Raw genomic sequence first — 27,969 nt, forward strand, 5'->3', positions numbered from 1 at the left:
GGTCATAAACGTGGGTTTTTTTTTTGTAACAAAGGCGCTTTTTTATATATAGGGAAATTGGGGTTGGGATAATTACATATGCCGCCGGTAAAGATTGAACCCATAAACGTGGGTTTTTTTCATTTAAAACTCAACTTTTTAATTTGAGCCATTAATTAAGGATTTAACACGTGTCAAACTGTGGTCACTACGATTTTTTCCCCTGTCATCCCCATAATATATTTCAATTCACTTACATCAGCATGATTTTCTGTCCATAGGGGTGTCACTCGTATATTTTTCCCATGAGATTTTCAATTGATAAATTGAACAGGCCACAAAGGGGCATTTAATTTTAGGATAACTCAGGGGTTTTCGCTGAAAATTTCCTATGACCTTTTTAAGAAACAGAAAAGCTTAGGAAAGAATCTCAGAAACGGAAAAAACCGGAAAGTGACAGAACAAATCCATGACCATGCTTAGCCAGCAATGCATTGAATCTCTCTCGCTGGCTGCTAAGTTACGCTCTGTCATAAGCTGTCTCTTGTTTTGGGTTTTCTTTCTTTTATTTTTTATTGGATTTCCACTTCTTAGCTTCATTTTAAGCTTTAAGTATTGGTGGAAAGCAATGGCGGTGCTACATCACAGTTGGAACTGTCACAATCAACTACCAAAAATACAAACCCAAGCTCCAACCCATCATCTCACTCAGAGGATCGAACTAACACGGCTTCTTTGAAGTTCTTTCTTACTCTTGCTTTCTAATGATTAAAGAAAGAAGATCCACTGTCCACATCCTCAGATAGAGAGAGAGAGAGAGAGTTAGAGGAAAGCAAACCCCACCAGATTTTCTGTTCCAAATGAAGAGCTGAAAGTTCCCCGCTGTGCATTGTCTGGCAATGCTGAAGCTTCTTGGGTTTTTCTGCTTCTTTAATTTCAGTTACTAGATTTTTTGGTGCGGTTTGGTAGATCTTAGCAGGTTTGTATGCCAAATTGCACTTTTTTGCACTGAATCAGTTAAAGGCGATTTATGGAGCTCATCCTCTATGGATTTTGAATCGGTAAGATCGATTTCTATGAATTCTGTGGCTCGATTCTAGAATTTGCTACTTATTGTCTAATGTTTATTGGATTTCCTTCTGTGTTTCCTATATTCATGTGTTCCTTTCGGTTTGTGGCATCGGATTGCTTAGTTTTGGCTCCGGAGTTCTGCTTGATTTCTGTTACTTTTTTAGTGTTTAATGTGTGGTTATCGTAAATCTTCGTAAATTTTGTTCACACAATCCTAATCTATGTAAATTTACCAGTTTCTGTGTAGGTGCACGATCTGTACACCCTAGGTCTACTCCATGGATCTAACCATTTTTGTATCTTCTATGGAGTGACGCTATTATTAATACAACAGGGGACACTATGTATGTAATATGTATACAAATATTTGAACTTGTTCGTTGCATTTGCAAAAAGGGATATGGGAGTGGAAAGATTTAACTTGTACAGAGAATTGAAAGCGAATAATCCTGTTTCTGGAGTTATTTTTGTTGGTTTTTGTTATCCAGTGGAGGTGGTGGTCATGCTATGGGTGATTTCTTGATATTTGATAACCTGTGTGCAGAAAACCCTACTGGAAATTTTGCATTCATTTTGTGTGTGGCTTCAGATCATATTTCCTCAGGTGTAAAAACAAAATCAAATATAATTCATAATTGTAGGTCAACCTTCCAATTTTGCTTTATCTTCCCTCCTCTTCTCTAAAAACTGAATGTTGATTTTCATACTTGTCAATGTATTCCCTTTTTTGTGTTCCTTCCAATTATCCGTCAGGTATTGCTCAATATACACTGACATTCTTTATCTCCAATTTACCATTCTTGGCGGGGGAAGGGAGATGCACTGTTTGGGCCAGGCTGGTAAGAAGAGAGGCCTGGCTTACCAAGGCCTCAACCCTGGATCAGGACCTGAAATCCCCAGCCCTATCTATACACTATAAGGGCCAGTGTGTCACAGGTCTGGCTCAGGCCAAGGCCTCAAGCTTGGTTTACAGCCAGAAAACCTAACCTGCATGCCTTACGGCTAGGTAGCTTAGGCCAGACCTTGTTCAGTTTCAGGTTATGTCACGATGGTATCAGGCTGGCAGGAAAGTTGCATCCCTAGGTCAACTGATCTTAAAGATTGCTTGTCATTATTCCATCTTTTTGATACCATAGCTCTCACATCTGGCACATCTTCCTTATATGTATTCTATTAATTTAGAATTTACCATAGGCATAAATGTTTGTACCGTGTCTCACTAGTCATTCTTTTTCATTTCATGGTTATGAACTTGCATAGTCCTCTGATACTTGTCACATTTTTGCAGATATAATTGGAGTTTCACTTTCACAGCCTTGCACATTTGATTCCTGCTTGAATTTTGAGTTCACAACAAAGAAGATATGGCAGCTGAGCTTGTCAATTTAGCTACAAGTGATAAACTGACGGAAGTTGATTGGGGGAAGAACATTGAAATCTGTGAACTGATCGCAAGTGATAAAGGGTATAGTCTTTTTACTTCTATTGTTATTTAAAGTCCTTTTGCAGCCTAGTCATGTGTTGGATTTTCTGAATGTTAAGAGTCAGATAATTAGGCTGTGCTGAAATATCACTAGAAAAACAGTTCAGTCTAGTTGATCAAAGCATAAACAACGGAAAAGCTAATTATCCAATGGAATGCATTCATCACTCTTGGCTGAGAGTGTTGCAACTTGCAATTCATATTTGAGAGAATAGGAAAGTCTGGATTGTGGTAATCAAGCTGGCAGATCTAGTTACAGAATAGGAAAGCTTGGATGTTTTATAGAACAGGAAAGATTAGATTCTGTTGCATATTTTCTGGCAGATTTGGTTATATACTGTCTTCTTCTACTATCACTCCATCTGAGCTGGGGATCTGAAAATTCGTTGAGAGCCTTGTGAGCCTGTCACTACTCGCTTCTCGACTCTCTCAACCATCCCTACTGTGCTACCATTGGGTGCTCTTTCCCCTCTGACTTCTTCCATCTATAAGGCGGTTGCTTTTAATTCTCCTATAGAGCCTGTAGGCATCAGTCCCATATAGTGTCCTTGGAAGATTCAACCTTTATTTTGGAGAGTGGGAACTCTGATCGTGACAGTTGCAGTAGAAGTGTTCGTGCTACCAAAGGGCGACACCACTTGGATGAAGACTTAATTGTGGAGCTTAAATCTCATAGAAAGAAGAAAGGGAAAAAAAATAAAAAATAAAAATAGAGGGAAAATTAATTTCTGGTCCAGTCATTTGGCAGTGGCTGTTTGTTTTCACTTTTAATTTTACTATTTACCTTGGTTCCTTTGATTGGCCTTATCTGGGCTCAGCCCTTGGTTTAGCTTGTATTTCTTTCCTCCCCCTTTTCTTTGGTAATAAATTCTTTAGTCACCCCCGCCAAAAAAAAAAAAAAAAAAAAAAAAAAAAAGAGAGAAAAAGAATTGGTGCGCTCATGTCCAAAATGTGTGGATGTAGATACTTGCAGCATCCAGCACAAAGATACTATGGTTGCTGGTGCCGCTTCTATCTCTAATGCTTGGCACACAGTGATCTTGAAGAGAAATACAAGAAGCTTTTTTCTTCATTAATAGTATGATAAGTTGAATAACTTAGTTACATGTAAAAATAGTGATTCACTTTTGTGACAATTGCAGCATGTTTTTACATGATGTAACAATAATTTGGACCAACCAAACACAATTATCTTATTCAGCCTCTTTAAAAGAGAAACTAATGGAAGTTTTGAAGAACATTAAAAATAAGTAAACGTGAATAATTTAATCTATTCTTTAACACGTATAAAAATGCTTATTCCAGTATATATCATATTGAATTTACTGCAAAATGTTTTGACATAAGATGCTGTATGGTCCCCAAACCCAAATACTGAATTTGGAACATCTCTTTTACTGATGCCTTGATTGTACCTGTCTGACGTAGATCCATTCTTAGATTCTACGTTCAAATAAAGTTCTTAATCAAATTGAAGCATGATATTTAGTAATTGAGTAACCAATATCAGTATCATGCATTTGTTATACTCTTCATTTCTCTGATTTGCTGATACACTCTTTTCAATGAATTAATTGTTTGACCTCATTATTTGCTGACAACGGTTTGTTCCCTTCGGATATGCAGGAAGGCTAAAGATGTTATTAAAGCTATTAAGAAACGATTGGAGAATAAAAACCCTACTATTCAGCTTTTTGCTGTCTTGGTGAGTTTTTGGATGGTCGTGGTCAAGTTCCACAGTAGTCACTGATTTTTAATTGTATTTGGTTTAAAGATTTAGACACCATACAACTTGAGCTATCTGAGAATCTGTACAAATAATGAAGAAATTTTAGTTGGTTCATAGGGTCATGATTGGAAACACCGAAATAGAAAGAATAGCTCATTTTGAAATTGCAGTTTGAATTTCCCCCCCTCTTTCCTAACAATGTTTGATAAAAATAGTATTATGTCATTTAATATATGAAAATGTGGACCAAATACGGCTAGACTTAAATCCATTCTTTCCTGTAATAAAAGCAAGGACTGATGTAAACTATTGATGCTGAGAAGCAAGTCATATTTGTATCATATACTTGGGATCTCGGATGTGTTTATTCTATAGTATGCTTGATCTGATTGAGTCATTTATTTGTTATATTTTCTGCAGTTGCTGCAGTTGTTATTGGAAAATTGTGGAGAACATGTTCACAGGCAGGTTATAGATAATGAACTTCTTCCAATATTGGTAAAGATAGTGAAGAAAAAGGTATGCATAATGTTCGGACTGAAGTCATTTCCATCTTGTCCTGTCATATGGAGATGCTTTGTTATTGATCAATTCCATTTTCTGCTTTTCAGTCAGATCTTCCTGTTCGAGAGAAGATATTTCTTCTTTTAGATGCCATGCAGAGATCCTTTGGTGGTGCTTCTGGAAGCTTTCCTCAATATTATGCTGCATATTATGATTTGGTGGTGGGTATCAATATGCTGATCGTGGTCTTTAGCACCTTCTTTACTAAGATCAAAATTCCTGATTGATGATTGCTGTTTTAAGCTCATGGCCTATGCAATTGAGATCTAGTTGAAATCATGAGTTGCGATTGTTATCATGCAGAATAGCAACACATATTTGAGAATTTCCTTTGAAAGGAAAAATAGTTTCCCAAAAGGAATGTCCAGTATATTTCACTGATTCAGGAACGGGTAATGTTGTGGTACATGGGAATGGGTAATATTGTGGTACACGGCTTTCTATATGTTTTTATTCTTGTTCTCTTCTATTTCTTATCCTTTTTTTTTTCCTTTTTCTTTTCTTTCTATTATTCTTTTTTTTGGCTCTTTTTAGGTGGAGGATGATTAATTTTGAGGATAGAAAATATAGGCCTATCCCCCCCCCCCCTCACCCCCCACCCTTTTCTTTTTGCTTTATATGACACTGCTTCTTAGTTCTTTCGAGGGATGGCGAATGCAAGTTCAACTCTTCAGGCTGTGGAGCATGTCTTACATTGAACTGTAACTATTCTAAACTATGCCTTGGAACTCAGAAGGCCTAAAGGTGGGCTTATAATCTCCCTGACCAGTTGTGGCCAAAATTGGGTAGCCTTTGGGGTTCTTAGTTTGCACTTGATAGACTACCTTTTTCCTTAGTCTTATTTTTGGGTTGGTCATAGTTGAGTTTGCAACCCTTTTTAGTAGTTATCTTCGACGTCCCTTCTCTTTTGATTGTGGGCCCTACTTTTATCAGGACTTTAATATAGAGTTAAGGCTAGTCAAATGGAAATATTTGTCTTTTTTTTTTTTTTTTTTTTTTTTTTTTTTTTTTTTCTAATTGTTTTTAATTGTAGTTGGACAAGACCAGTCCTACAAGGAGTTCAAAATTTCCCTCAAGTTAATAAACAGAATGAGATCTTACCTAGTAGTCATTGAATGTATTTTTCTCCAAGCCAAACTGCAGGAACAGTTCATTTCAGGGGATTCCTGTTGTGCAAATTGAATATGTTAACAATTAATGGGTAGATGTTTCAACCATCAGTAAGTGTGTCTTCGGCAAGGTCTGAAACTTAGCTTGAAATTGAGATGCTTGGCGAGACTACACAATTTCAACCAAAAACTGGTAAGTTTTAGCAGGTTTTGAGGCTCAATTGGCCAAATTAGATCCCCAGATCTTCTTGGAAACCCCTTGGTGGGCTTTCCAAACATAATGGAACCACTAAATTGTAATAAGAAATTAAAAGCATATCCAAAGAGTAGTTTGGCTTCCTGCTCTAGGTTTGTGTTGTATGTGGTACTCAGTTATATCTTTCTCTTATATAACCAAATTCTATACAATTTGGTACTAAGATGAACATTTCAATTAAAACCCATATCGGAGGATGATTTTAAGAGACATTGTGGTGTATTCAACAGATATTAGACATGCTAAAAGTATGTGCAAAACTGGTTAAGAAATGTGTGGATTTGCATGTGCTTATGTTAGAGGTTTATAATAATCAATCTGGTCTTTGACATGGAGTAAAGGTAGACCTCTTGATGGTTCAAGGTGGCTTCATAGGCAAATGATCCTTAAGGGTAATGTTCTACATCAGGAAGTGCTCTGCTGTCTGGGATGGAAATTCAACATATTCAATTTTTATGTGCTTTTAACATGTTGTGTTGCTGCCCCATTATATGAAATTCAACAGATTTTTTGTGCAGAGAAGTTGAGTATGCTTATTAGAAATCCTATATTAATCGATGATTGCTTTGCTTCTTCCAGAATGCTGGTGTACAGTTTCCTCAAAGGCCTTCTGCTATTGCTTCAGGTCATTCTGTGCCAAAGGAAACCAGAAGGAACTTGCTGGAGGCTGGAGAAAAGTTTGTCCCTCCAAAATCTGAAAGGGTTGTTCAGCCTGAAAACCCGCAAACTGTGTCTGAATCTAGGTATGGTTTGATGGCCATTACTTTTTCTGTTCTGATGCACTTTTAATCTTCTAGCAGCCTCTATACTTCTTATGCATTTTGCACCATTCATGCATTTGTTCCCTTTACCTGTGCCAATAATATGTGGTTCAAACAAGAATTAATAAATACAAGCTTCATTGACTAGTATCAGGTTTCCCATTCTCTCTTTTCTCAGCAGAATTTTTATTTAGATCAGACCATGGTGGGAGATCTCGCTCTCGAGCGAGATCTCGCCACTCCAAAATAGAGAGATCTCGACCGAGATGGCGAGATCTCGGTCGAGATCTACCAAAAAATTGGCGTAATCTCGGTGACCCATCTCGGTGGGTTTTAGGGCCCCGGTTGGGCTGAAATTTGGTATTTAGTCTATTTAAGGCCTTTTGAACACATTGGTGGCCTTAGAATTGTGAGAAAATAACCCTAACTATGTCTTCTAAGTCAACCCTATGTATAAAACTGAAATGTAGAGATATCAAGTAATTCATGTTATCAACTATAAAGTATTAAATACATTACACATCAAACTATCAAAGAACTTAAATGGCTTCAAAATTTTACAACCATAAGAAGTTTTGGACTTTTAGTAAGTCATAAATCATAATCTATAAGTTCACAATCACAATCACAATAGTATGTGAGTAATAAGATTACAAGACTATAAGACAGCAAGAGTATCACTCAGCATTCTGCATCAACTGATTCTGAACAGTGGCCACATATGACTCCCAAGTCAACTCATCACTATAGTATGTCACATATAGGTTTAAATGTCACATTAAATTGGTTTCCATGAAAGTTAGATCAAAGCTTGTGGATCAACATATATTTACACTAAACTCACACACCCATTGTAGAATATTCTATTTGAAAAAATTCAAATTTGGGGGAAAATCTTACCTTTGTTGTAGATCTAGTTTAAATAGGCTTGAATGATGATAATTTGATGTTTTAAAGATGTTTAGAAGTTGAATCCCCTACAAATTCCAACAAAAAAATCAAGTTTCTGGCAATTTTGTATGGTTGCAGCGAGATATAGGCGAGATCTTGGCGAGATATGGTGAGATCTCGGCGAGATGTGGCGAGATCTCCCATCTCGCAGATCTCGCCTCTCATCTCGTCTCGCTATGTCAAAATAGCGAGATATCTCGCGAGATCTCCCACCATGGATCAGACATCCTTGTGATAAAATTTACTGGGGCTATTTGGAGATAGGGCCAACATGGTTAATCTCTAGATAGCTTTACCATGCATTACTTCTTGAAGACTTTGTGTATGACTTTTACTTGGTAAGAAGGAAATCACTTGTCACATTTTGTGAAGTACTGTTCTAGTAAAGTAAATGGTGCACAAGGCCCTTGACTGCCATATAGATGGGCTCTTGCATGTGTCCCAGCTCTGCCATTTACATGGGTTGGAGGATGTTAAGAACCTGCAAATCATATCCGAAAATTAACGAGATTCTATTGCTGGATAACAAGGAACAAATAGAATAAAAGACAACACTGGTTTTGATGGTGCCAGTCACCACTACACCACACAATGCTCTCAGCCGAAGGCTGCCCAAAACTGTGCAACAAATAACTGATAACATTTGCTTGCACCTTTCCCCCTTTTATATGATAACCCCACACTCTCTCTCCTACTCTCCTCCATGTGGCATCTCCCTAGAGTCCTAACAGAGGGGCTCAAAACTTATGGGCAGCTAGACTCCTGGTCCCGCTGCTACCATCAGATTTAAGCCTTAGTGGAGTTCACCAAATATAATAATAGGACTCCAAAAAACTGATGACATAGAATGTTCTCTACTGGTTGGAGTGCAGAACCTATGCTTGGACACACACAGGGATTTATGCCAAATTTGCCTCTGCATGGAGGGGATAGAGGTAGTTTGTTTGATTAAGTCTAAAATTTGATGTACTGATGCAGCTGCATTTGTTTGGCTGACCAATATGACCCAATGTCAACCCAAATTGAAAAACCTGGTCCAAAGTCCAAACTGTGATTCGGGTCCAATATGGGTTGGTAGGTTGCTTTGATTTTTCCAGTCAGCTGTTTGCATGGTTTCCTCCCCATCTTAGTCTGAATTATTGATTGGACAACTCTGTAGAAAACTGAATCAGAGGCTTAGAAGTGCATTAGTGATTTGCTAATTTACAAATTATTACATGTCACATTTTCTTTTTCATGTTATACATCTTTGTAGGCACTTTTCTTATGTGCCTGTTTCTTCCTTTTCATTCTACAGTCCCAGTGCATGGTATCAAGTCATATCTTCTGCCTCAAGTCTATCCTTTTCCTCCTTGCACTAATAACATCCTCCAATAAGTATCAGTTATTGCCTTATTGGTAATATGATTCAACTATCTTGAAGCTACTAGTCATTTATTCACCTGCTGGAGTCACTAGAAACTCCTCATTTTCCCTGAGAATCGGCTGATCTTTCTTAATGTTATTATTGTCAATGATTGTTGCTAGTTGTTAAATTTTTTGAGGGTTATTCTTGAGCGTCGTGAAATTTGGATTCCTTAATTTCTTGCTATGCTTTTAACACTTTCTTGTGCCATGTCTTCCATGTACCTAGATTTTAGTTTAATGCTTTGGTATATTGATGAGACCTTACTTGTGGCTAGCATGATGCATAATTAGTGGCAAACTTTTGAAGGACATGCAAAGTATTAGGTAACATCTTTTCACATTTTATGTAATTTCTCTTCCAGTATTATTCAGAAGGCCAGTTCTGCACTGGAGGTGTTGAGAGAAGTATTGGATGCCATTGACACTCAACATCCTGAGGTATGTTTTTTTTAAAACTCCTCAGCCTAATTTTTATTTTCGAATGAATCAATTTGATAATGATCTGGTTGAGCTGGTGTATTTGGTTAGACGATTGTAGATGTTTTTGTCCATTCTGTTGGACATTTGCCCTCCCCTGGGTTGGGAAGACACTGAGATATGGGGAAAATAAAAGTGTATACTATATGTGAAAATCTAAAATTTGAAGGGAAACAAAGTTGAACTTGAAATTTTTGGTCAAATATCTCGATGCTTTTAAATGACCAATGTAGGGGTCTGCTGTTTACAGGATACAACAACTAGAAGAAGCCTTATCCCAACTAAATGGGGTCGGCTACATGGATTTTGGTTTTCCAATCAGCTCTATTTGAGGCCATACTAGATACAATGCCAAAGCTATGCATATCATTTCTCGCCACTTCTCTTAAGGTCATCTTAGGTTCGCCTTTAGCTCATCTAATTCCTTCAATTTGGATTAAATCACTTCTTCATATAGGGGTACTAACAAGCCTCAGTTGAACGTGGCCGTGCCACGTCAAAAGATTTTCTTGTAGCTTGTCATTTATTGGTGTTACTATGAGACCAACTTTAATATGAACATTCCTTGTCTTATCCTTCCTAGCTTTACCACTCATCTATCTTAGCATCCTCTTTCCTTTTACACTGAGTTTATCTATATGATGCTTCTTAACAGTCCAACACTTCGCACCATCCATCTTTCTTTTTTGTTTGTTTGGAGATTGATTAGCCTGTATTCTTGCAGCTTCAATTCTGTTTTCCTTTTTACAACTGTCACTTTGATAAAAAAAATTGAAACTTCAGCATACAGCATTAAAGTTTGCTGGGAACAGTATTTATTTATTGTTGAAGCGACGCCTCTGTTTAATTTTTAGAGGATATATTTGCTCACTTGAAATCTGGACTATGCCATCATAATATGTAGGGAGCAAAGGATGAGTTCACTCTGGATCTTGTTGAGCAATGTTCATTCCAAAAGCAACGAGTAATGCATCTTGTGCTGACTTCCCGGTAAATCCTTTTTATCGTTGAAGTTCAATGCTGTGTGGTTGTTTCTCTTCTATTGAATTGAATAATCTTCTCGTAGGAAGTTGTAGTTGCTTCTGTTGGATGAAATTCTCTCTTTATTTGTGTGTGTATAGTTGAGCTTTCCCTTATTTCCCCATGTATGTGGGGTTACGCCTTTGCGTCTTCCCTGTTGGATGTATCTATAAATATTCAGAAATTAATCTTTCCAATAATCCAAATCCAAATTTCAATATGACGCACAAGGCTAGCCAATTGTAAAAGATCCTGAGCAAACTTATATACAGTTTAGGGTGGATCTAAGACACAATCCTTGTGGTCAAGCAGTTACTAACTTCAAGATATCAAATTGTAACTTTCATGGAATAAGGCTGGAATATCCTGAGGTTGAGAACTTCTTCTCTTCTTCTGGAAGTCCATCATTAACTCAAGAAAATGCCATGCATTTGTGGACAATAAGGTCTATTTTTCTCTTCTTCAGTAAGTGTTACTCTATAAGAGAATTGATCCACCAACTAAGATTAAGAGAACTTAAAGATATAGAAAGGCAAACTTTAGCAAATCTAGAAAAACTAGAAGCTGAAGCCCAAAAAATGAGCCTCCAAAGGCAGCAAAGAATCTGAAGAGTTCAGGAAGAAAATGTCTCTGATAGATACAAAAATAGATAACCTTGAAAAGCTAACCAAAAGATTATTTGGAATATGAGTCTTTCTTCCAGCATAGACTATATGAGAGTTAAAGAAAGATTGAAAGAATTTTATTGGGGAGACCTACCTGAAGAAAATGTAGGTATAACCAAATTCAAAGCAGTAGGGGTTCCAGATACAGTTATCATAGTTCAAAATAACATTGAACTAGAAATGCTAAAGATCATCATAGAAAGGCTTGATAGGATAGAATCCAAGATTAGTCAACCAAGTACTGTTTCAAGTGCTGAAATTGAAAATTTAAATGCATCCTTGGACATATTAAGAGTTACTGAAAATGGTAAAAAACCTAAAGGAGACTTTATTATCAAGATAAAACTTTCAGATTTGGCCCATATTTCTCAAAATGAGTATTAGACCATTCACTGGAAGGTCCAATTCTGTAACCAGATCAGGTGGATATGAATCAAGTGGTTCAAATGATTCTGAGTCTACCATAGGAAGAATCTTCAGGAGATTTAAGCCTTCTAGTAGTCAGAATCTTGCACTAGAAGAAATAATAGATATAAATCAAAATATTGAAAGCTTTAGAAATAACATATTAAGTTTATTAAAACCAGAAGAGTTGTATGCACGTAATGGTTTCCTTAAGGACACCGGCTTAGTAAGAGCTTATCAAGAACATCCTATGAAAGTCACAGGAAAAGATGTAGGTGTGATCCAGGTCTTGTCAGATGAAACCTTGGGAAAGTTAAGATTGCACAAAAAGATGAATCTATTCACCTTGGTGTTATCGTAATAGGCATTAAGGGACTAACAAGAAAAAACTTGGGCACAAAAGTTTTAGTAGCCCTGACAGATGATGGGTGGCAAAATCCCACAGAATCCATCATAGCAGTTACTGAAGTAGATATGAATAACAATATAGGATTGTTCTATATTGCCCCAGATTTTATGAAAAATATAAAAGATGCCTGTCAAATAAGAATAAAAATTATGACAAAAGGTTATGAGAGTTATGTTGGACATAACCTTTTGGTTTGTGTAGGATTTATGGGAAAAACCTCTAATAATTCTACAATTAAGTTTAATGTTCAGATAGACGATGTTATCCAAGGAATAGCATCAAAACATATAGCTTTACAAAAACCAGCCATAATTGATCCAATAAAATTGGCAGGATTAGAATGGGATGTTACACAACTCATCCACAACTCATCCACCAAAAGGATAACAAGGTAATCACTCCAACGGAGAATACCTTATACCAAGATTCACAAGGAAACACTTTACTTAGGTTCCATAATTATTTGGAAACCCAACAAAGGGTATCCACAGAGATACAAGAGATGAAGATAGTAACGACATCAGATCAGAATTTGAGTAAGATTCGATGAATAGAGAAACAAAGAACCTATGTGAGATAAGAGAAAGAGCCATAAAAAGAGGAGATGAAAGGATAAGATTAATGGCTGAAGAAGTCCTCAAAGGAAGAAGAATTATATTTGAACAAGAAAGATATAATGAAGCTGCAAAATTAGATGATGAATCTTCTGAAAAGGATGAAATACGATCGGTTCCTGAGTCTACAAGCTCTAGTATCAAAATTAGAATGGATAGGCAAGAAGTGGACATGAACCAGATTCCATCAGATTTGGAAGACATCGGAGAAGAATTAGATAAGGATAACCATATAGGGATGAACCTACAGGGTGCTCCATATGATCCCAATAGACCATATGGACCGGATAATTCAGATATGAGATTTGGAGATAGACCCAGGTTAAAGATAGAAAAATTGGATTATGATCTCGAAAAAATAGGATCAGGAGATATGATTAGGCCCTGAGGAAGAGAAATGCCTGTGGAACCTCCAATTAGATTAGGATTAGATTCCATCACAGGAACAGGAAGGTTACTAAACCTAGGACATCATGATCCTCAAAGATGGGACAGTGTCATAGATGTTTGGAAGCAGAATGTCATTAACGAATTCTTTAAAGAAACTCGTAATTGGACAGCAGAAGAGATGTATAGATATTTTGAAACCTTTTTGGGAGAATCCATGAAAGCTAATTGGGAAAGATTTAAGAGTGAATACCCACAAGTATTTACTGGACTTGTAAACCTGGGAGTAAACCCTTATAATTTTACAAGTTACATCCACATGATGTGTACGAGGACAAGATCCCAATAGTGCACAAACTAAGATTTAAGCTATGGCTTTAACTAACCTTGAACAGTTAAGCCTCCAAAGCTATAGATATATAAAGCCATTTCTTAAGTTGTATTATTACTACATAAATATAAGTGGTAATATTTTTATTAAAGAGATAATGGATAAGTTATTCAAAAAACTACCAGGACTCCTTGGAACAAAGATTAAAGATAGTTGGACTCCAGTAGATAACGAGCCAGCTAAAGATAATGTATGTATAAGAATTACACATATTATTACAAAGCTCGTGGAGGAATGTACTTTCATACAGATACAAAGTTAGTTTCAAAGTACAGACTTTGGATTACTCAAAGACATCTTCACCACTCGGCGTTTGGTGAAAGAAATCAAGATATCAAACCTAGATGAAAACCCAGATACATCCAAGCTCCTAGGAGACCACAAATAAGTTATTATGAAAAACCTAAACGAACATATTACCAAGATAAGAGAAATTGGTATTTAAGAAGATATAATAGAAGAAAACCTTTTCTAGATCCCTAAAGACATGCAGGAAGATATAATCCCAACAGGAACTATAAAACCAGACTAGCATGTTATAATTGCGGAGATACTAGACATTTGGTCAAAGAATGTCCTAAGTTAGTTAATACGAGATAGCAAGAGAGCAATGGTAGTACAAAATACCAATGAATGTTTAATTGCTTTGTAGATCAAGAGATGTCGGACCAAGAATCTATTTATAGTGTTGTATCGGTAGAAATACGATACCCGTGAAGAAGACTCTTGAACCATATCCAGACTTGATTAACCAACTTGTTAATCCCACTGAGTTACATATTTGAATGAACAAGATACAATGTGAAAAGGATAAGCATCTCTGGAAATACAAAGGTGGTAGATACCACGTAGCTTGTTCAGGTTGTAAAAAATACCCTGGATTAGATTTAAGATACCAATGCAGAAATTGCCTTGACGAAAGATGCAAATTTTGTATAGATAATTTCGTAATTCTTATTGAAGAAACTTTCATTACAAACATAACCTTATTTCTTTACAGAGCTTCTTCTCTTACAAACTTCTTCTCTCTCTCTTACTTGCTTACTTCTACATCTGGGTTATAATAGTCTTCAGAGTTATAGGTATTAGAAAAACTATAGTGTTCTTCTATATCTTCAACAAAACCTCAGAATTATAATCAGAAATTCTGATATCTTCAATAATATCTTCAATAATCTTTAAAGCAAGAATATGCTTAATCATTGTTATCAAAACAAGGATAATATAATCAATCATTTTGATGAAATAATTGACCTAATCTACTTTCAGGCTTGGGTAAAGTATATTTCCACCCAGCCTCCATATATCTTTTTACATACGGATCTAAATCAAAATGCACATTTTGGTAATTATCCATGCCTTTTTGGAAGATAAGATCTTTTACTTCTTTAGGAAGTACATGTAAGTCTGAATCTTTATTGTAAACAATGAATCTGACGAAAGACCTGTAGTAATCTTTCATAAAACTTAATTGTAAACTAAAATGACCATAAATGGCTAATCTATCTATAAGCATAAAAAAATCTGATAAACGAAATACATTGCTTAAACTGAGGGCTTGTTTCATGTCGTAATTATGCGATGCAATCCTACTTTTACACAGTCACAGAGAAAGTAACTGCTCTGATACCATAACATTTTATGTAAACCAGAAGGTTTAAAGTTCGCTGGATCGAACTATGCAAACCTATACTAAGATGCAAAATGTGCCTAATGCTCTCAGAGTATTTTAACCAATATATCTGAAATAAACAGACACAAAACATTAGGCCTACAAGGCTCCCGCATACTCACATCGAGCCAACCAAGACTTATGGCCAATGGCCAAGCTCGCTCTGGAAGTTGCACTGCAAAGCAGTGATGCTTTCTGCATTTCCTTTTGGGCCAAGGAATGCATTTCTGTTTACTCTCAACCAGATTTCAACTCTTTTTGAGACCTACATGGTTGGATGCAATACTGAAATGATATGCAACATCATGAGAGGATTTAGAATTTTCGAGGAGTAACCCAACCAAATCAATGGTCTTTGTCTCTTTAGGTCAAGAGAGGCTTGAATTAACAGACTCATCTGGCACCTCTGCAACCTTGCCGGCACAACGGGGCTTACATTTACTGCCCTTCACGGCTCTGCTGAGGCCTTTACCCTGTCCTTGACTGTCATAGCCTATTCCCCTGACTTTATCAGATAGGGTCCTTTAACTCTACTCATTCTTTAAGATTTAAACAGACTTTCAGACCGTCAGACACCTCACCGACTATTCCACGGGGTTATAAACAACCATCTGAACTTCTGAATAATTCTTAAGATTATTTAACATTAGCTTTCGTAACTGTATTTCACCAATCCTAGACAGCACTGGAGTTGGGTCTCTTCCAACCTGTACTCAACTGCGCATACATCTAGTTTCGGTTATTACTGAAACTACTCATCTGGGATTATTAATGGAATATGCATATGCTCCTACATGTATGCAGTGGTGGCCGTCACCAAGAATAGAGGCACGACTGTAGGCATGTTCCACGGTTATCCACCTCGAATATGCATGCAGATGACATGAAATACATAATTACTTTACTACTATAAGCCCATATCTTGAAAGAATAAAGAAAAGAGACTTACAGAAGAAGACTCAGTCTTCCTACGCTTGGACCTTCTCAAGATTAGTGCAATATTGAAGAAACTTTCATTACAAACATAACCTTATTTCTTTACAGAGCTTCTTCTCTTACAAACTTCTTCTCTCTCTCTTACTTGCTTACTTCTACATGTTTTTTACATAAAACCATCGTTCCTTATATAGGGAACGGAATCCAAACCTTATAGAAAACAGCTTAATAAGAGATAAAAGCAAAAGGAAATCTTATCCTGGACGAATGATTCGTCCATACAGATATCTTATCTTTTTTCTACATTGTGTGACGTCAGCAGCAGTATCTTTGCGTCAGCAACATCTTTTAGACAATAATTTTCCCAACTTCAAATCCATCTGAGGCGAGCTCAATGACTTCCCTTATGGTATGGTTAAACCTGATAGGTTCATCTTCTATTATATCCATAATATGGGCACGAGCTATTCTTTTTGACCTTGTAGACATTCTATCTTCATGGTGTTTCTCATATTTTTTGAGGAAACAACTGACCTTCTTGTGTTTCTTGAACTTTCGTCCAATTATCTGACCATATCTATTTACCCATCTTGGTAGGAACAAACCTTCAACTTCCGGGGAAATAAACATTCTTCGGGATCTTCTGGTGTATCTATCTCTTCTAGAGAATCTTCTACGAGTCATCTGATTTGGATGAATTGGGTCCACCATCTTCCGTTGCCATGAGTTCTTTAAGCTTCACCATCATCTCATCAACTGCTCTGACATGTTGTTGGATGGGTGATTCAAGAACTTCAACGATCTGTTTGTCTGAAGGGGATTTATCTTTAGAGGCTTCATTTGTCTTTTTCTCATGTTTGTTGACGAAGGAAGTAAAGATCTCAGCTTCATTCATGCCTAAGACATCTTTGGCACGAAGTAAATGGGCTGTTAAATCTTCTTTTTCACTCTCAAGCTTGCGATTTGCAAGCCTTAAGCTATTAACTTCTTCAACAAGGCGTAATGCAGACACCCTGTTTATCTCACATTTTTCAGTGAGATCTTGGATTTCCATCTTTGTGACAGAACACTCATCAAATGCCATAAGTGCTCCTTTGAAATCTTTCTGATCGACTTTCTCGATCTTTGGATCTTTGTACAAAGGCTTGTCAAAATTTTTGATACAAGTAGTGACATCTGACCATTGTGTATAAATTCCAGGAAGTTTTCCCTTAAACACAACGTAATATCTGTAACTTGATTTTGACTTGGAGTAAGCCATATTCATCATGGTAGTTTAAGCAATTCATGATCGAATCGAAATAGTCACGTTTGCTTTTATCTCATTGGATCATGGATACTCTGGTGATGAGAAATCCATAAATTATCTAAGATTGTTTTATCTTGTTCTTCAACTTCAAGCAAAGCTTTGAACTGAAATCTTTCATCTATGGTATAGAGGTATCTCTGACCATACATAATCTTTTTAGGTATGTGCTTCTTTTTCAAGTTAGCACTTCCTTTATGTGGGACTTTATCTTTGCTGCTTTGGGGATTAACGACTGAAGCAATAATCTCTTCAATAGAAGTATCTTTTGACTGGGATTCAGTCGTATCTTTGAGATCTTTGGGCTGAGAATCAGCCATATCTAATTCCTGCAAATCATTTTCCAAATAAGTTAAAATACCATTAATATGTTCAAAAGTAATATCAAAACCTTTGTTAATAATGGTATCTCTAAAAATCAACCATCTTCTTTGGGAAATCTTTTTTTTCATTTAAATTCTTATAGAATTTGACTATAGCTTCACAGTCAGTTCTAACAAGAATCTTTTTGTTTTGAAGAAAAAGTTCAAAGGCTTCTAATCCTTTGATAACAGATTCAACTTCAAAATCTATTGCAGCTAAATTTTTGTTCTTGTGTAAACCAGAAGCATATCTGCAGACTTCTTCACTTGGATTTAGCGAGTACTCATTTAGTGTGATTTTGAGTATAGCTCCCCATCCTTCTTGTAAACCATCTGTTTCAACAATGTGATAGTAATTATCTTTCGGATATCTTATGGGTTTAATAGTGGAGATCAATTGTTTAATTCTTTGAACTAACTTAATATCTTGCTGATTAAATCTTTTTTCAGTTTTCCGGGAAGTCTTGGCATAGAGGGGGCCTAAGATTTTTCCAAAATCTTTTATAAAATTTCTAGCTTGATTGACTAGACCAACAAAAGATTTAATCTGGGTTGTTCCTTCGAGAATATCTGGGAATTCCAAGATTTTTCTCGAAATATGATCTTGTAAGGATATCAGATCTTTTCCTAAGACAAGTCCTAAAAAATTAATCTGTTCCTTAGCTATTTCTAATTTCCTTTTAGAGATAACTAATCCATGTCTAGCAAATAATTCGAAGGCTGTGAGCAGATGCTCAACATGCTGTTTCTCATTTTTACTAAAGACTAGAATGTCATCTATATAGACTGCAATAAATTCTCTATAGTCTAAAAATATCTGATCCATTCTGCGCTGGAATACAGAAGGAGCATTCTTTAGTCCAAAGGGCATTACATTCCATTCATAATATCCTCTTCTTGTTGTGAAAGCAGTCCATGGAATCGAATCTTTGTGGACTTTTATCTGGTGGAATCCAGATTTAAGATCGAACTTGCTGAATATCTTTGCTCTGTCTATTAGTGAGACAAGGAAATTTCTCCTGGGGATGTTGTATGCATCATCCTCGGTATTGTCATTCAATCTTTTGTAGTTTATCACCATTCTACTTTTTCCTCTCTTCTTTTTTGACTCTTTAATTACTATAAAAGCAGCTGATCTGTGAGGGCTGTTAGAATCTTGTATCAATCCAAGTTCTTTAAGCTCCTTAAGGTGCATGTCAAATTCTTCATCATCTTTAAAATTGTACTTAGGGTTTCCTGTAACAATTCTCATATCTTGGTTCTTAATTTTTAACTCAATTATTGGCTTATCTATATGCCAGTATTCTAATGGGTTTTTATCTTGTATAATCTTTGATGTTTCTAATTTTTCTAAAATTTTCTGTATCGTGAGCTCATGGAAATTGGATTCAAATCTTCTAAAATCTAGGTAGTCTTGGTCTATCTCATAACAAGAATCAAACTCATATTCTTCCTCAAGTAATTCTTGTTCTATTCTAAATTCTAAATTTTCATCTTCCTCTATATCTGAAGCAATTTTACAAGAACCAGAGATTTTGCATTTACAGTTGGGAGGTACCTTTACCTTATTCACCACGGTTTGCTCGCAACTCTGAGGGTCTGAATAAGGCAAAGTAGGAATCATAACACTCTGCCTATTGATCTGAACATAGTGCTTGTTAATTTGGAGAGCACCATGGAAACTTAAGATAAAATTAAGTCCAATCAAGAGGTTGTCCCATGGAGTGGGTCTTGGACAGACTTGGCCCATTTGAAACCATTGGCTTTGTCCGCAATTGGTTTTGAAACTAATCAACGGGTTTTTCAACATCTTATCTGTGGTATGGGGTATGCCATCTATTCCTCTACTAATAATAGGAGGAATATCTACTAGAAATTGAGGTTCATCGAACCATTTAGGGTTCAGTGTACTTACTGTACACCTTGTATCTATTATTCTGATTAAGGAAACTATCTTAGTTCCAACTTTAACTTGGCATTCTACTTCTATTGATTTTAGATTTTCTTTTGTTTGGCAAAGAGGGATCTGTATTTCACTGGAATGTGTGCTGAAGTGCTTGGTTGATTAGTAGAACCAAAACCTCCTCTTCGTATAACCTCAGGTCCAATACCATAATTAGGGATAATTATGGCTTGGGCAATCTGTTCACCTTCAGTGACAGCTATCTCCTGATCACTATGATTCATCATACAAATCTTTATAGGGTCTGTATAATCCGCATCTAAAACTCCTCCAAGAATTTGAACTCCTTGCGAGGCATAATAAGATCTATCCTTAATTATCATGCCAAATTTATTACTTATGGTGTAATTAACAAATGTGTCAATGATAGTTATCTTATGAGGCTCAAGAATACAATCATATGGGATGCATATGTCATATCCTAAACTATACTTTGTAGCTTTTCTGGGGTGTAAGGCGACCTCAGAAAACCATCGTATATCTGGATCTGGATCTTTATCAATTTTAGCATTGATAATTGCTAATTCATCCTGTACCAATTCTAATTTTGTAGAATCTCTTTTTTCTTGTAATTCTGGAATAGTAATTCTATTTTCCCTTTCTTCAATAAGAATTACAGAATTATCTATACAAAATTTGCATCTTTCGTCAAGGCAATTTCTGCATTGGTATCTTAAATCTAATTCAGGGTATTTTTTACAACCTGAACAAGCTACGTGGTATCTACCACCTTTGTGTTTCCAGAGATGCTTATCCTTTTCACATTGTATCTTGTTCATTCAAATATGTAACTCTGTGGGATTAACAAGTTGGTTAATCAAGTCTGGATATGGTTCAATATCTTCTTCCTGGGTATCAGGTATTTCTACTGATACAACACTATAAACAGATTCTTGGTCTGACATCTCTTGATCTACAGCAATTAAACATTCATTGGTATTTTGTACTACCATTGCTCTCTTGCTATCTGTATTAACTAACTTAGGACATTTTTTGACCAAATGTCTAGTATCTCCGCAATTATAACATGCTAGTCTGGTTTTATAGTTCCTGTTGGGATTATATCTTCTTGCATGTCTTTGAGGATCTAGAAAAGGTTTTCTTCTATTAGATCTTCTTAAATACCAATTTCTCTTATCTTGGTAATATCTTCGTTTAGGTTTTTCATAATAACTTATTTGTGGTCTCCTAGGAGCTTGGATGTATCTGGGTTTTCTTCTATATATATAATAGTGAGGAAACTTAACTGAATTTTATTTCTAAAAATTCGTATTGTGTTTCTGTTGGATATGTGTGTGTGTGTGTGTATCTTTACTTTTCCATTGAATTGTTTTTGATGTGACAATTAGAGCTTAAGTTTTTTTCCCCTCCTTTTTGGAAGATAAAAAATAGTCTATTTAATGAAAGTTTTGAGTTATCTGAAGCTTAATTACCTTAGGAAATGGTCAAACATGACCAAGATCTTTCAATTCCAATTGTTGTTGATGGTAATGCCAACTTTACTGGTAGGAGACTGAGCTATGCAGGGTTCCATTTTTGAGCGTTCTAGCCAACCCTGTTTTAATTAGCAACCCTAGACTTCTTCAGGCTATACCTGGGCCTCTCAGCAAGGTTCCATAGGTTGGTAAACTAATCCTGCATTTTAGAGTTGTATCTCGAGATTAAGGCTTTTTGAATCAAGAAGCAGAAGTTCAATACTTTTTCCCCCTCCTATGTCGAGGGTCTTGCTCCCACCTTTGTCTTTGTTAAATGAAATTTGATTGCTGTTGCAAATGAAGACCGCTGTACAGTAATATATTCGAGAAGTATTGCAAAATACGCAGACAAGAGGTACTCAGTTTTCTCAATTTTCCAATGGTAAGATGGGGAATTAGTAGCAGAAACTCTAGAAAATGGGATCTTGTTTGTTGCATTATGTGAAGTTCCAACAGACATCTCTACGTTGCATTTTTCCGGGTTGTGGCACATTTTGTGCTCGAATTCAGCCCTCAAGCATGTGTGGAATCTCAATCCAAATGGGCTTATATATATGACAGAAATTTAGAAACTGTACTTGTAGATTTTCCTCGGAACATTCATGGAACTTGTGCAAATAAGGCTAGAGTTGCTTGACTAATGGAAAAATTGAGAGGAGCACTACTTGTTATTGAGAAACCGAGTACAGCTTACAGGAAGGAAAGATAATGATAAATGATAATTCTGCTCATGCTTAGAAAAAACTTTGGTTTCTTACTTGTTTCTTTTATAAGGTGGGTTTTATGCCAATAAATTTTTTACAGAAATTTCTTGTCCTATTTGTTAGCTCTGTGGACTGAAACAGTACAAGCCAAGGTCCTTTAGGCTTGATATTTTACTTGGGGTCCTTCTTGTCGAACCTTCTCTTGCTCCATTAAAAGTATCTTCTGCTAATTAAGCTAATATTTATCTGTGCATTATGCATTGTATTGAGATTCATGAATCTTCAATGCCATAAACATGCATTAACTACAAAGACTATCGCACGCATGGGGGAGAAAAAAATTCGAGTGACAACTTTTATCTCCCCAGACCCTGTTAAGCACGGGAGCATTATGCACTGGGTATGGCTTTTTTTAAGTGAAAACTCATATCTTGATTTTACTGGTTACTGGCTGTATGCTGATATCATCATCATTTTCGTTCTTCTCCATAGGGATGAAAAGGTGGTTTCTCAAGCTATTGAATTAAATGACAAGCTGGAGAAAGTACTTAAAAGACATGATTCTCTTCTGTCAGTTCAGGCTAGTTCCACTGGAACTCATTTTGTCCTGGAAGAAATGGAGGAGAGAGAGGAGCCTGAACAGCTTTTCCGAAGGTATGCTCTCGATTGAATCTGAGGCTCATTTAATTCTTCTCCTTGCCTGTGCTAATGTATACTTAGGTTATGCATAATCAATGTGGGGAATGGGCACTTTCTCTGCTCTCTAATTGGACAGTCAATAGTGACTAAGCTTTCTATTATATGATTAGACATTCATTGCCTTCACTAGATGGAACTTAAGGCCAGAATATTAGGCTGCTTGTGTTTTAGGTACAAGGTTCCATTTGTTTGGAATCAGTTGCTTTATTCTGCTCGGCCCTTTAAAGTTATATTTGGACCAACACATGTCTGCCAGTGGTAGGATAGGTTTTGAATTTGTCGACGAGTACCAATGACTCCCTCATACATGTCGAGTTTCAGGCCCAATGAGTTGACCAAGTGGTAAAGTTAGGCATGTAAAACTCATTGGCTATTGGGGAGGTGCATTCCAGTATACAAACTGACAAGCATGGTTTTTAGTATTGGCACTTGTTGTATCTTGCAATACATATTGGTATCTCAGCCTTGTGATACACCACGGGCCAAGGCATCTCTTTTTGTCTTCCTCTCTTTTTTTCCCCGAAAGATATCTGTTGGTATTGCATTTTATCAGCCAATCCGGCTCAATACAGTTAAGATACTCAGAACAGAACTGATTTACTGGTCAAAAAAATTTGATCATTGGTGCGCATCATGTTGGAGGGTACAACTGAATACAATGCAATACATTCAGATATGCACAGTAAAAGACACATTTGACTTCAGCATCGTGATTCTGGGAACTATAAGCATAGTTGTTGCGGTGTCTAGGCGGCTCAAGGTAGTCGAGGGAGGGAAAAAGTGAAGTGACCCCAAATTGATGTTGCCTAGACAACCAAGGTGACACTTGGCACCAACAAAGTGCCTTTGATGCCAAGATACTGCCTTGAATCTATGCATAAGGACCAACAGTACCTGGACGAAAAGCAATACAAATGAACAATTTTATAACCTTTTACAAATTACATGCTCGGAAGCTTTGATCACTTACTGAAAAACAAATCAATGCTAGAAAACAAGCTGCACTTTTGCTGAGTCAAAACTTAGATATCTTACATTCAATTTAGTCTATTTTGGTTACATGTTTTCCTATATTTTAGTGTATATGCATGATGCATATTATATGTATACTTATTTATATTTCTGTTTAGTCCAAAGTGTATTGACTATTTCCATACATTGTAGCATGGAAACACTTCTCCTATACAATATGTTTTGCAAAATCTTCCATTGATAGGGTATGTGGTACATACTTTAAACCTTGCTACAAGCATCCTGTGGGAGGGTATATTATTAAATTTGTGGCAATCCAGACCCATCCTATGACATCAAAACCGTAAGAAGTTGCGCATCATCCTTCTACATAGACATCTGGCCAAACCGGATGAACTGTCTACAGACTTTATGGTGCATTTACACTGTCCTTGGAACCTCTGACCTCCTATAGCTTTTCTTTACTGGAAACAGAAAAATGTTACTGTTAGGAGCTAAGGAGGACGCGTTGTGTTACTGTCACCATGCCTTGTTCACAAATTGACCAGACGTGATGTTTCCATTACAATAGCTTGTCCTGAGCGACAATGTAGATGACCAGCCCAACCCTTCACACCCCCGCCCAGTGCCCCCACCCCCAAAACATCAGACACCCCCTCCCGTCTTGCAAGTGCAGCCCTGGGCACAGATGGCCAAGCTTGTATCCTGTGTGGGTGAGCATTTGATGAGGTTTAATCCTTTAAGCTGTGGTGGCCATCAATAACTTTCTGCATTGCTAGGGAAGGTATTGCATATATATAAGAATCCCATGCAATGATGTTGGAATCTATTAGCATATTTTATTGTAGTAGGATAAATTAAATAGTATTCAACACTCTGTTTCCTCTTTCGGTAGATGTGAACTAAATAATTCTAGTTAAAACCTTGTTGCATCCAAGGATTGTGGAAATCCTGCATCAGTACCGATTCATCATTTCATGTTCATACCAAGTAAGGAGTAATGAACATTATTCTTGAATAGAGCAAAGCTTCTTTTTCCTCTGGAGTATTTATGATATCAGTAGTACCCTCCCTCTGTAACTTTTGTCCCCATATTGAAGCACTTTAACCATGCAATTCACAGAGTACGAAAAGGGAAAGCATGTGCAAAGCCTCAAGAGGAAGATCACTTTGAGGAATACCCGAGTTTATTTGGACCAATTGGTGCAGAAAAATCCCACAGTCCACTTACACGACCATTACGGTTGGAACCACAAGAATCCAATACGTCACCACCTGTTGTCATTCCTCCTCCACCAGCCAGACATGTTGATAGGGAGAGATTCTTTCAGGAGAAAAAGGTGGGTGATTCAGCATTATCTGATCAGATGAAGGGCCTTTCATTGCATAGACGCAATGCCAGCAGTTCAAACAGTGAGAGTATTGTCTCTAGTGACTGAAGAAGGCCTTACATTGATTTCTCTTGAATTCCCATTAGGCTTGGTATTTGGAACAATCATTTGTATGCTTCTTAGTGGGGTTAGTTCCCAAAGCTCATACTCAGATTGATTCTAAGAGTGTTTCTTACACAGGTTCTTCTACCTTGCTCATTTGTGCCTTTTGTTATTGTGTTGTACAGTGAAGATTACTTGAATATAGTGTGACAGGTTTTTGCGGCCTTCGTCTTGAGTGTTACATGTTTAGCCACCGATTGTCTTTGTTATTATGTTCTTTTATGTTGAGGAGATCCTGTATATTTTACTGCTTTTGTGCACTCTTTTAGGTACCGTCCGCTTGTTGAATCTGAAGTGGGGTAAAAGTAAATATTTCTATGAAATCCCGTAGTGTGGCTTGTTTGGTTCACTAGGGTGGGAAAATTAGCAGACAAACTTCCGGTCTATTGATGTGGCATGCTAACTTTTTCACCTCAATTCTATAAGATATGTGAGATTTTGTGAAAAAGTGTGGAAAACAAGGTGAGATTTACATTTGAAACTTTTTTTCTTTCATTTCCTGTTCTCTCATCGGCCCACCCATTACATATGAGTCTTACATGTTTATTTTTTCCAACTTTTTTTAGCCACGCACCTTTGCAAACAAGCGGTGTCTTATTGAAAGTCACTTCCTTCCAGAAGGAATATACACTTGACCTATTGATACAGCTTCACATGCACACATCGACCTCTACCCCCAATTTAATGCAGAGACCATGCTCCAAAACAGAGATCCCTTCACCCAAAACTCTCTAATCCTACTAAATAAATCTTGGAACCGCAGCCTCACTAACTTCATTCCTATGCACATCCTTGGACTTCAGCACAAAGAAAGTAGTTGCCAGAGCATCTATGTAGCAATAGTTCTTGTCATATGTGTTTTGTTCGAAAAACACATTAACCAGAGCATTCTCAAAGGAATCAGTACCAGAGACAACCGTTATTCTCCCAATAAAACAAAATTCTTTGAATGTTAAAGCTACAATATAATAGCCACCAATCTTGAGTTTATCATACCAGGTACAGTTCTCATATTCACAACCATTCTCCTTTATCTTGGGTAATCCAACTTGGCGTTCCTGAATATCCATTGGCCGTCTATTCCAATCAAATTGCACCAAGCTAAAAGGATCAGTCACTCTACGGTTCCTTATATAATAGTAAAGTGAATTATCACTTGTAACCCATGGTCCTGAACTCTTGCTTCCAATAAAATCAAGCTTGATATACATGCCCTTCGAGTTAACATAAGTTCCATTCATCCTACGAAGAAACTCCAAGATGTTGTTGCTTGAGTCACCTGGATCCTGAGAAGGGACAAATTTGCCATATTGTAGATTCACCATCGTCTTCTTCATCAGTGCTTTTTTGATATCTTCGAGTTGCCTTTGTGCTTCATTCAACTCATCGTTTTTCTTTGCTAATTCAGCTTTGGTTTCATCCAGGAGGCTCTGCAATTCCGTCACCTCTTTCCACTTCACCGAAGGTAGGTTTGGGAAGCCAAAAGGACCCAGAGGTACCACTTTGTCAAGAAGAAAATAATGAAAAGCTTCAACCTTTTTATCTTCTTGTGGGACAGCAACAATCACTCTCCCTTTATTATTAACATGATAACCCATTTCAGACAAGAAGCCTTTGAAACCATCACTTTTGGGTCCATCATAGACAGCGCTTGATCTCGACTCCATTGGTAATGATTCGCAAGGTGAAGACGCAAAGCTTAGGTTGAACCAGAGGATCTCTAACTTTGCATCCACAAATAATTTATCATCCCTCGACCAACAGTTATCCATAGTTGTAGATTAGTTAATTGAAGAAATGAAAAATAGAAAGATCAATCTTGAACTATATTCAGTATACAGTAGATGGGGTTGCAGAAGTTAAACTAAAACAAATTGAAGCAGTATACCTTCAGGTCATAAGCTGTAAGATCAGCAAATGATCTTAGTAACAGAAAAATCGGCTTGCAGTCTAGATCGACAACTCCCTCAAGATTACCCTCTGATCCGATCAGTTCCAGTCTTCAAAATCATCTCTTCCCTCTGTTCTTTTCTTTTTTCAGATAAACTTCTCTTCCCCTCTCTTCTCTCTCTCTCTGGGTATTGAGATGAGGGAATGAGGACACGAAAGTCAACTTTCCGGAAACTATTAAAAAATCAAGGATGTTTTTATGCAGTACTTCCATAACCTCCACTCCCATTGGGATATTTATTCACAGCGCCGCTCCCAATGTCTTAGATTTGGCCACGTAGTTAAAATTAAATCAAACGGTTGCAAATTAAATAAAGATAAAAGGTATATATATATAAATAAAAAAATATATATATATATTAGAAGTTTTGAAATTTACAAAATCAAGTCTTTACAACAGCTGTCGCAAATAAAAATCCATGCGTCTCATCTTCAAAGGACATAGGCACCCAATAAAACCCCTCTACACGCAAATATATTAAAAACTATTCTTCCATTTAATTTAACCCTCATATCGGATACGCACACAATTATTATTATATATTATTAGAGCAAATTGCACTGGCACCCCAAAATGGGAGCCTTAAAGCACTGACACTTCATCTTATGTTTAAAAAGCATAGAGACCCCAAAATTGAATTTTCGTTGAATATATTTGTCAAATATATCACTGAAAACAGTTAAATCACTGTTTATTTTCAAAAATATCCCTATAATAAACAGTGGCAGAAAGGTTTTCAATGACAAATTGGACGAATA

The 27,969-nt window shown here is 36.7% G+C and overlaps 2 protein-coding genes across 3 annotated transcripts; one reads left to right on the top strand and one right to left on the bottom strand.

Moving 5' to 3' along the window:
• Positions 1–411: 411 nt before the first annotated feature.
• Positions 412–25,592, top strand: LOC149016541 (TOM1-like protein 5). 2 transcript variants are annotated; one of them, XM_089154660.1, is made up of 10 exons: positions 412–1,040; positions 2,339–2,515; positions 4,160–4,238; positions 4,683–4,781; positions 4,874–4,987; positions 6,771–6,934; positions 9,673–9,748; positions 10,692–10,777; positions 22,589–22,750; positions 24,891–25,592. In XM_089154660.1, exons 2-10 carry the CDS (start codon positions 2,415–2,417, stop codon positions 25,204–25,206), a joined length of 1,197 nt encoding a protein of 398 aa, XP_089010786.1. In that variant the 5' UTR covers positions 412–1,040; positions 2,339–2,414; the 3' UTR covers positions 25,207–25,592. The 2 variants fall into 2 exon arrangements, with proteins under 2 accessions (XP_089010786.1, XP_089010787.1); XM_089154661.1 differs by having other exon boundaries at positions 412–958.
• Positions 25,593–25,754: 162 nt separating this feature from the next.
• Positions 25,755–27,368, bottom strand: LOC149016542 (uncharacterized). Its single transcript, XM_089154662.1, has 2 exons — positions 27,149–27,368; positions 25,755–27,012 (listed from the first exon to the last, which is right to left on the bottom strand). The coding sequence occupies exon 2, from the start codon at positions 26,925–26,927 to the stop codon at positions 26,001–26,003; it is 927 nt and encodes a 308-aa protein (XP_089010788.1). The 5' UTR covers positions 26,928–27,012; positions 27,149–27,368; the 3' UTR covers positions 25,755–26,000.
• Between the last annotated feature and the right edge of the window lie 601 nt (positions 27,369–27,969).

Source organism: Hakea prostrata, chromosome 5 (assembly GCF_041222555.1).
Source record: "Hakea prostrata isolate BN-2017 chromosome 5, UWA_Hpros_2, whole genome shotgun sequence".
Lineage (NCBI taxonomy): Eukaryota > Viridiplantae > Streptophyta > Magnoliopsida > Proteales > Proteaceae > Hakea > Hakea prostrata.

Bases quoted from the DNA above. Each gene is read 5' to 3' on its own strand.
- LOC149016542 (XM_089154662.1), bottom strand. From the start codon at position 26,927: ATGGAGTCGAGATCAAGCGCTGTCTATGATGGACCCAAAAGTGATGGT.
- LOC149016541 (XM_089154660.1), top strand. From the start codon at position 2,415: ATGGCAGCTGAGCTTGTCAATTTAGCTACAAGTGATAAACTGACGGAA. The intron at 4,988-6,770 runs GTGGGTATCAAT...TGCTTCTTCCAG, and splicing joins CTGCATATTATGATTTGGTG to AATGCTGGTGTACAGTTTCC. The intron at 10,778-22,588 runs GTAAATCCTTTT...TCTTCTCCATAG, and splicing joins CATCTTGTGCTGACTTCCCG to GGATGAAAAGGTGGTTTCTC.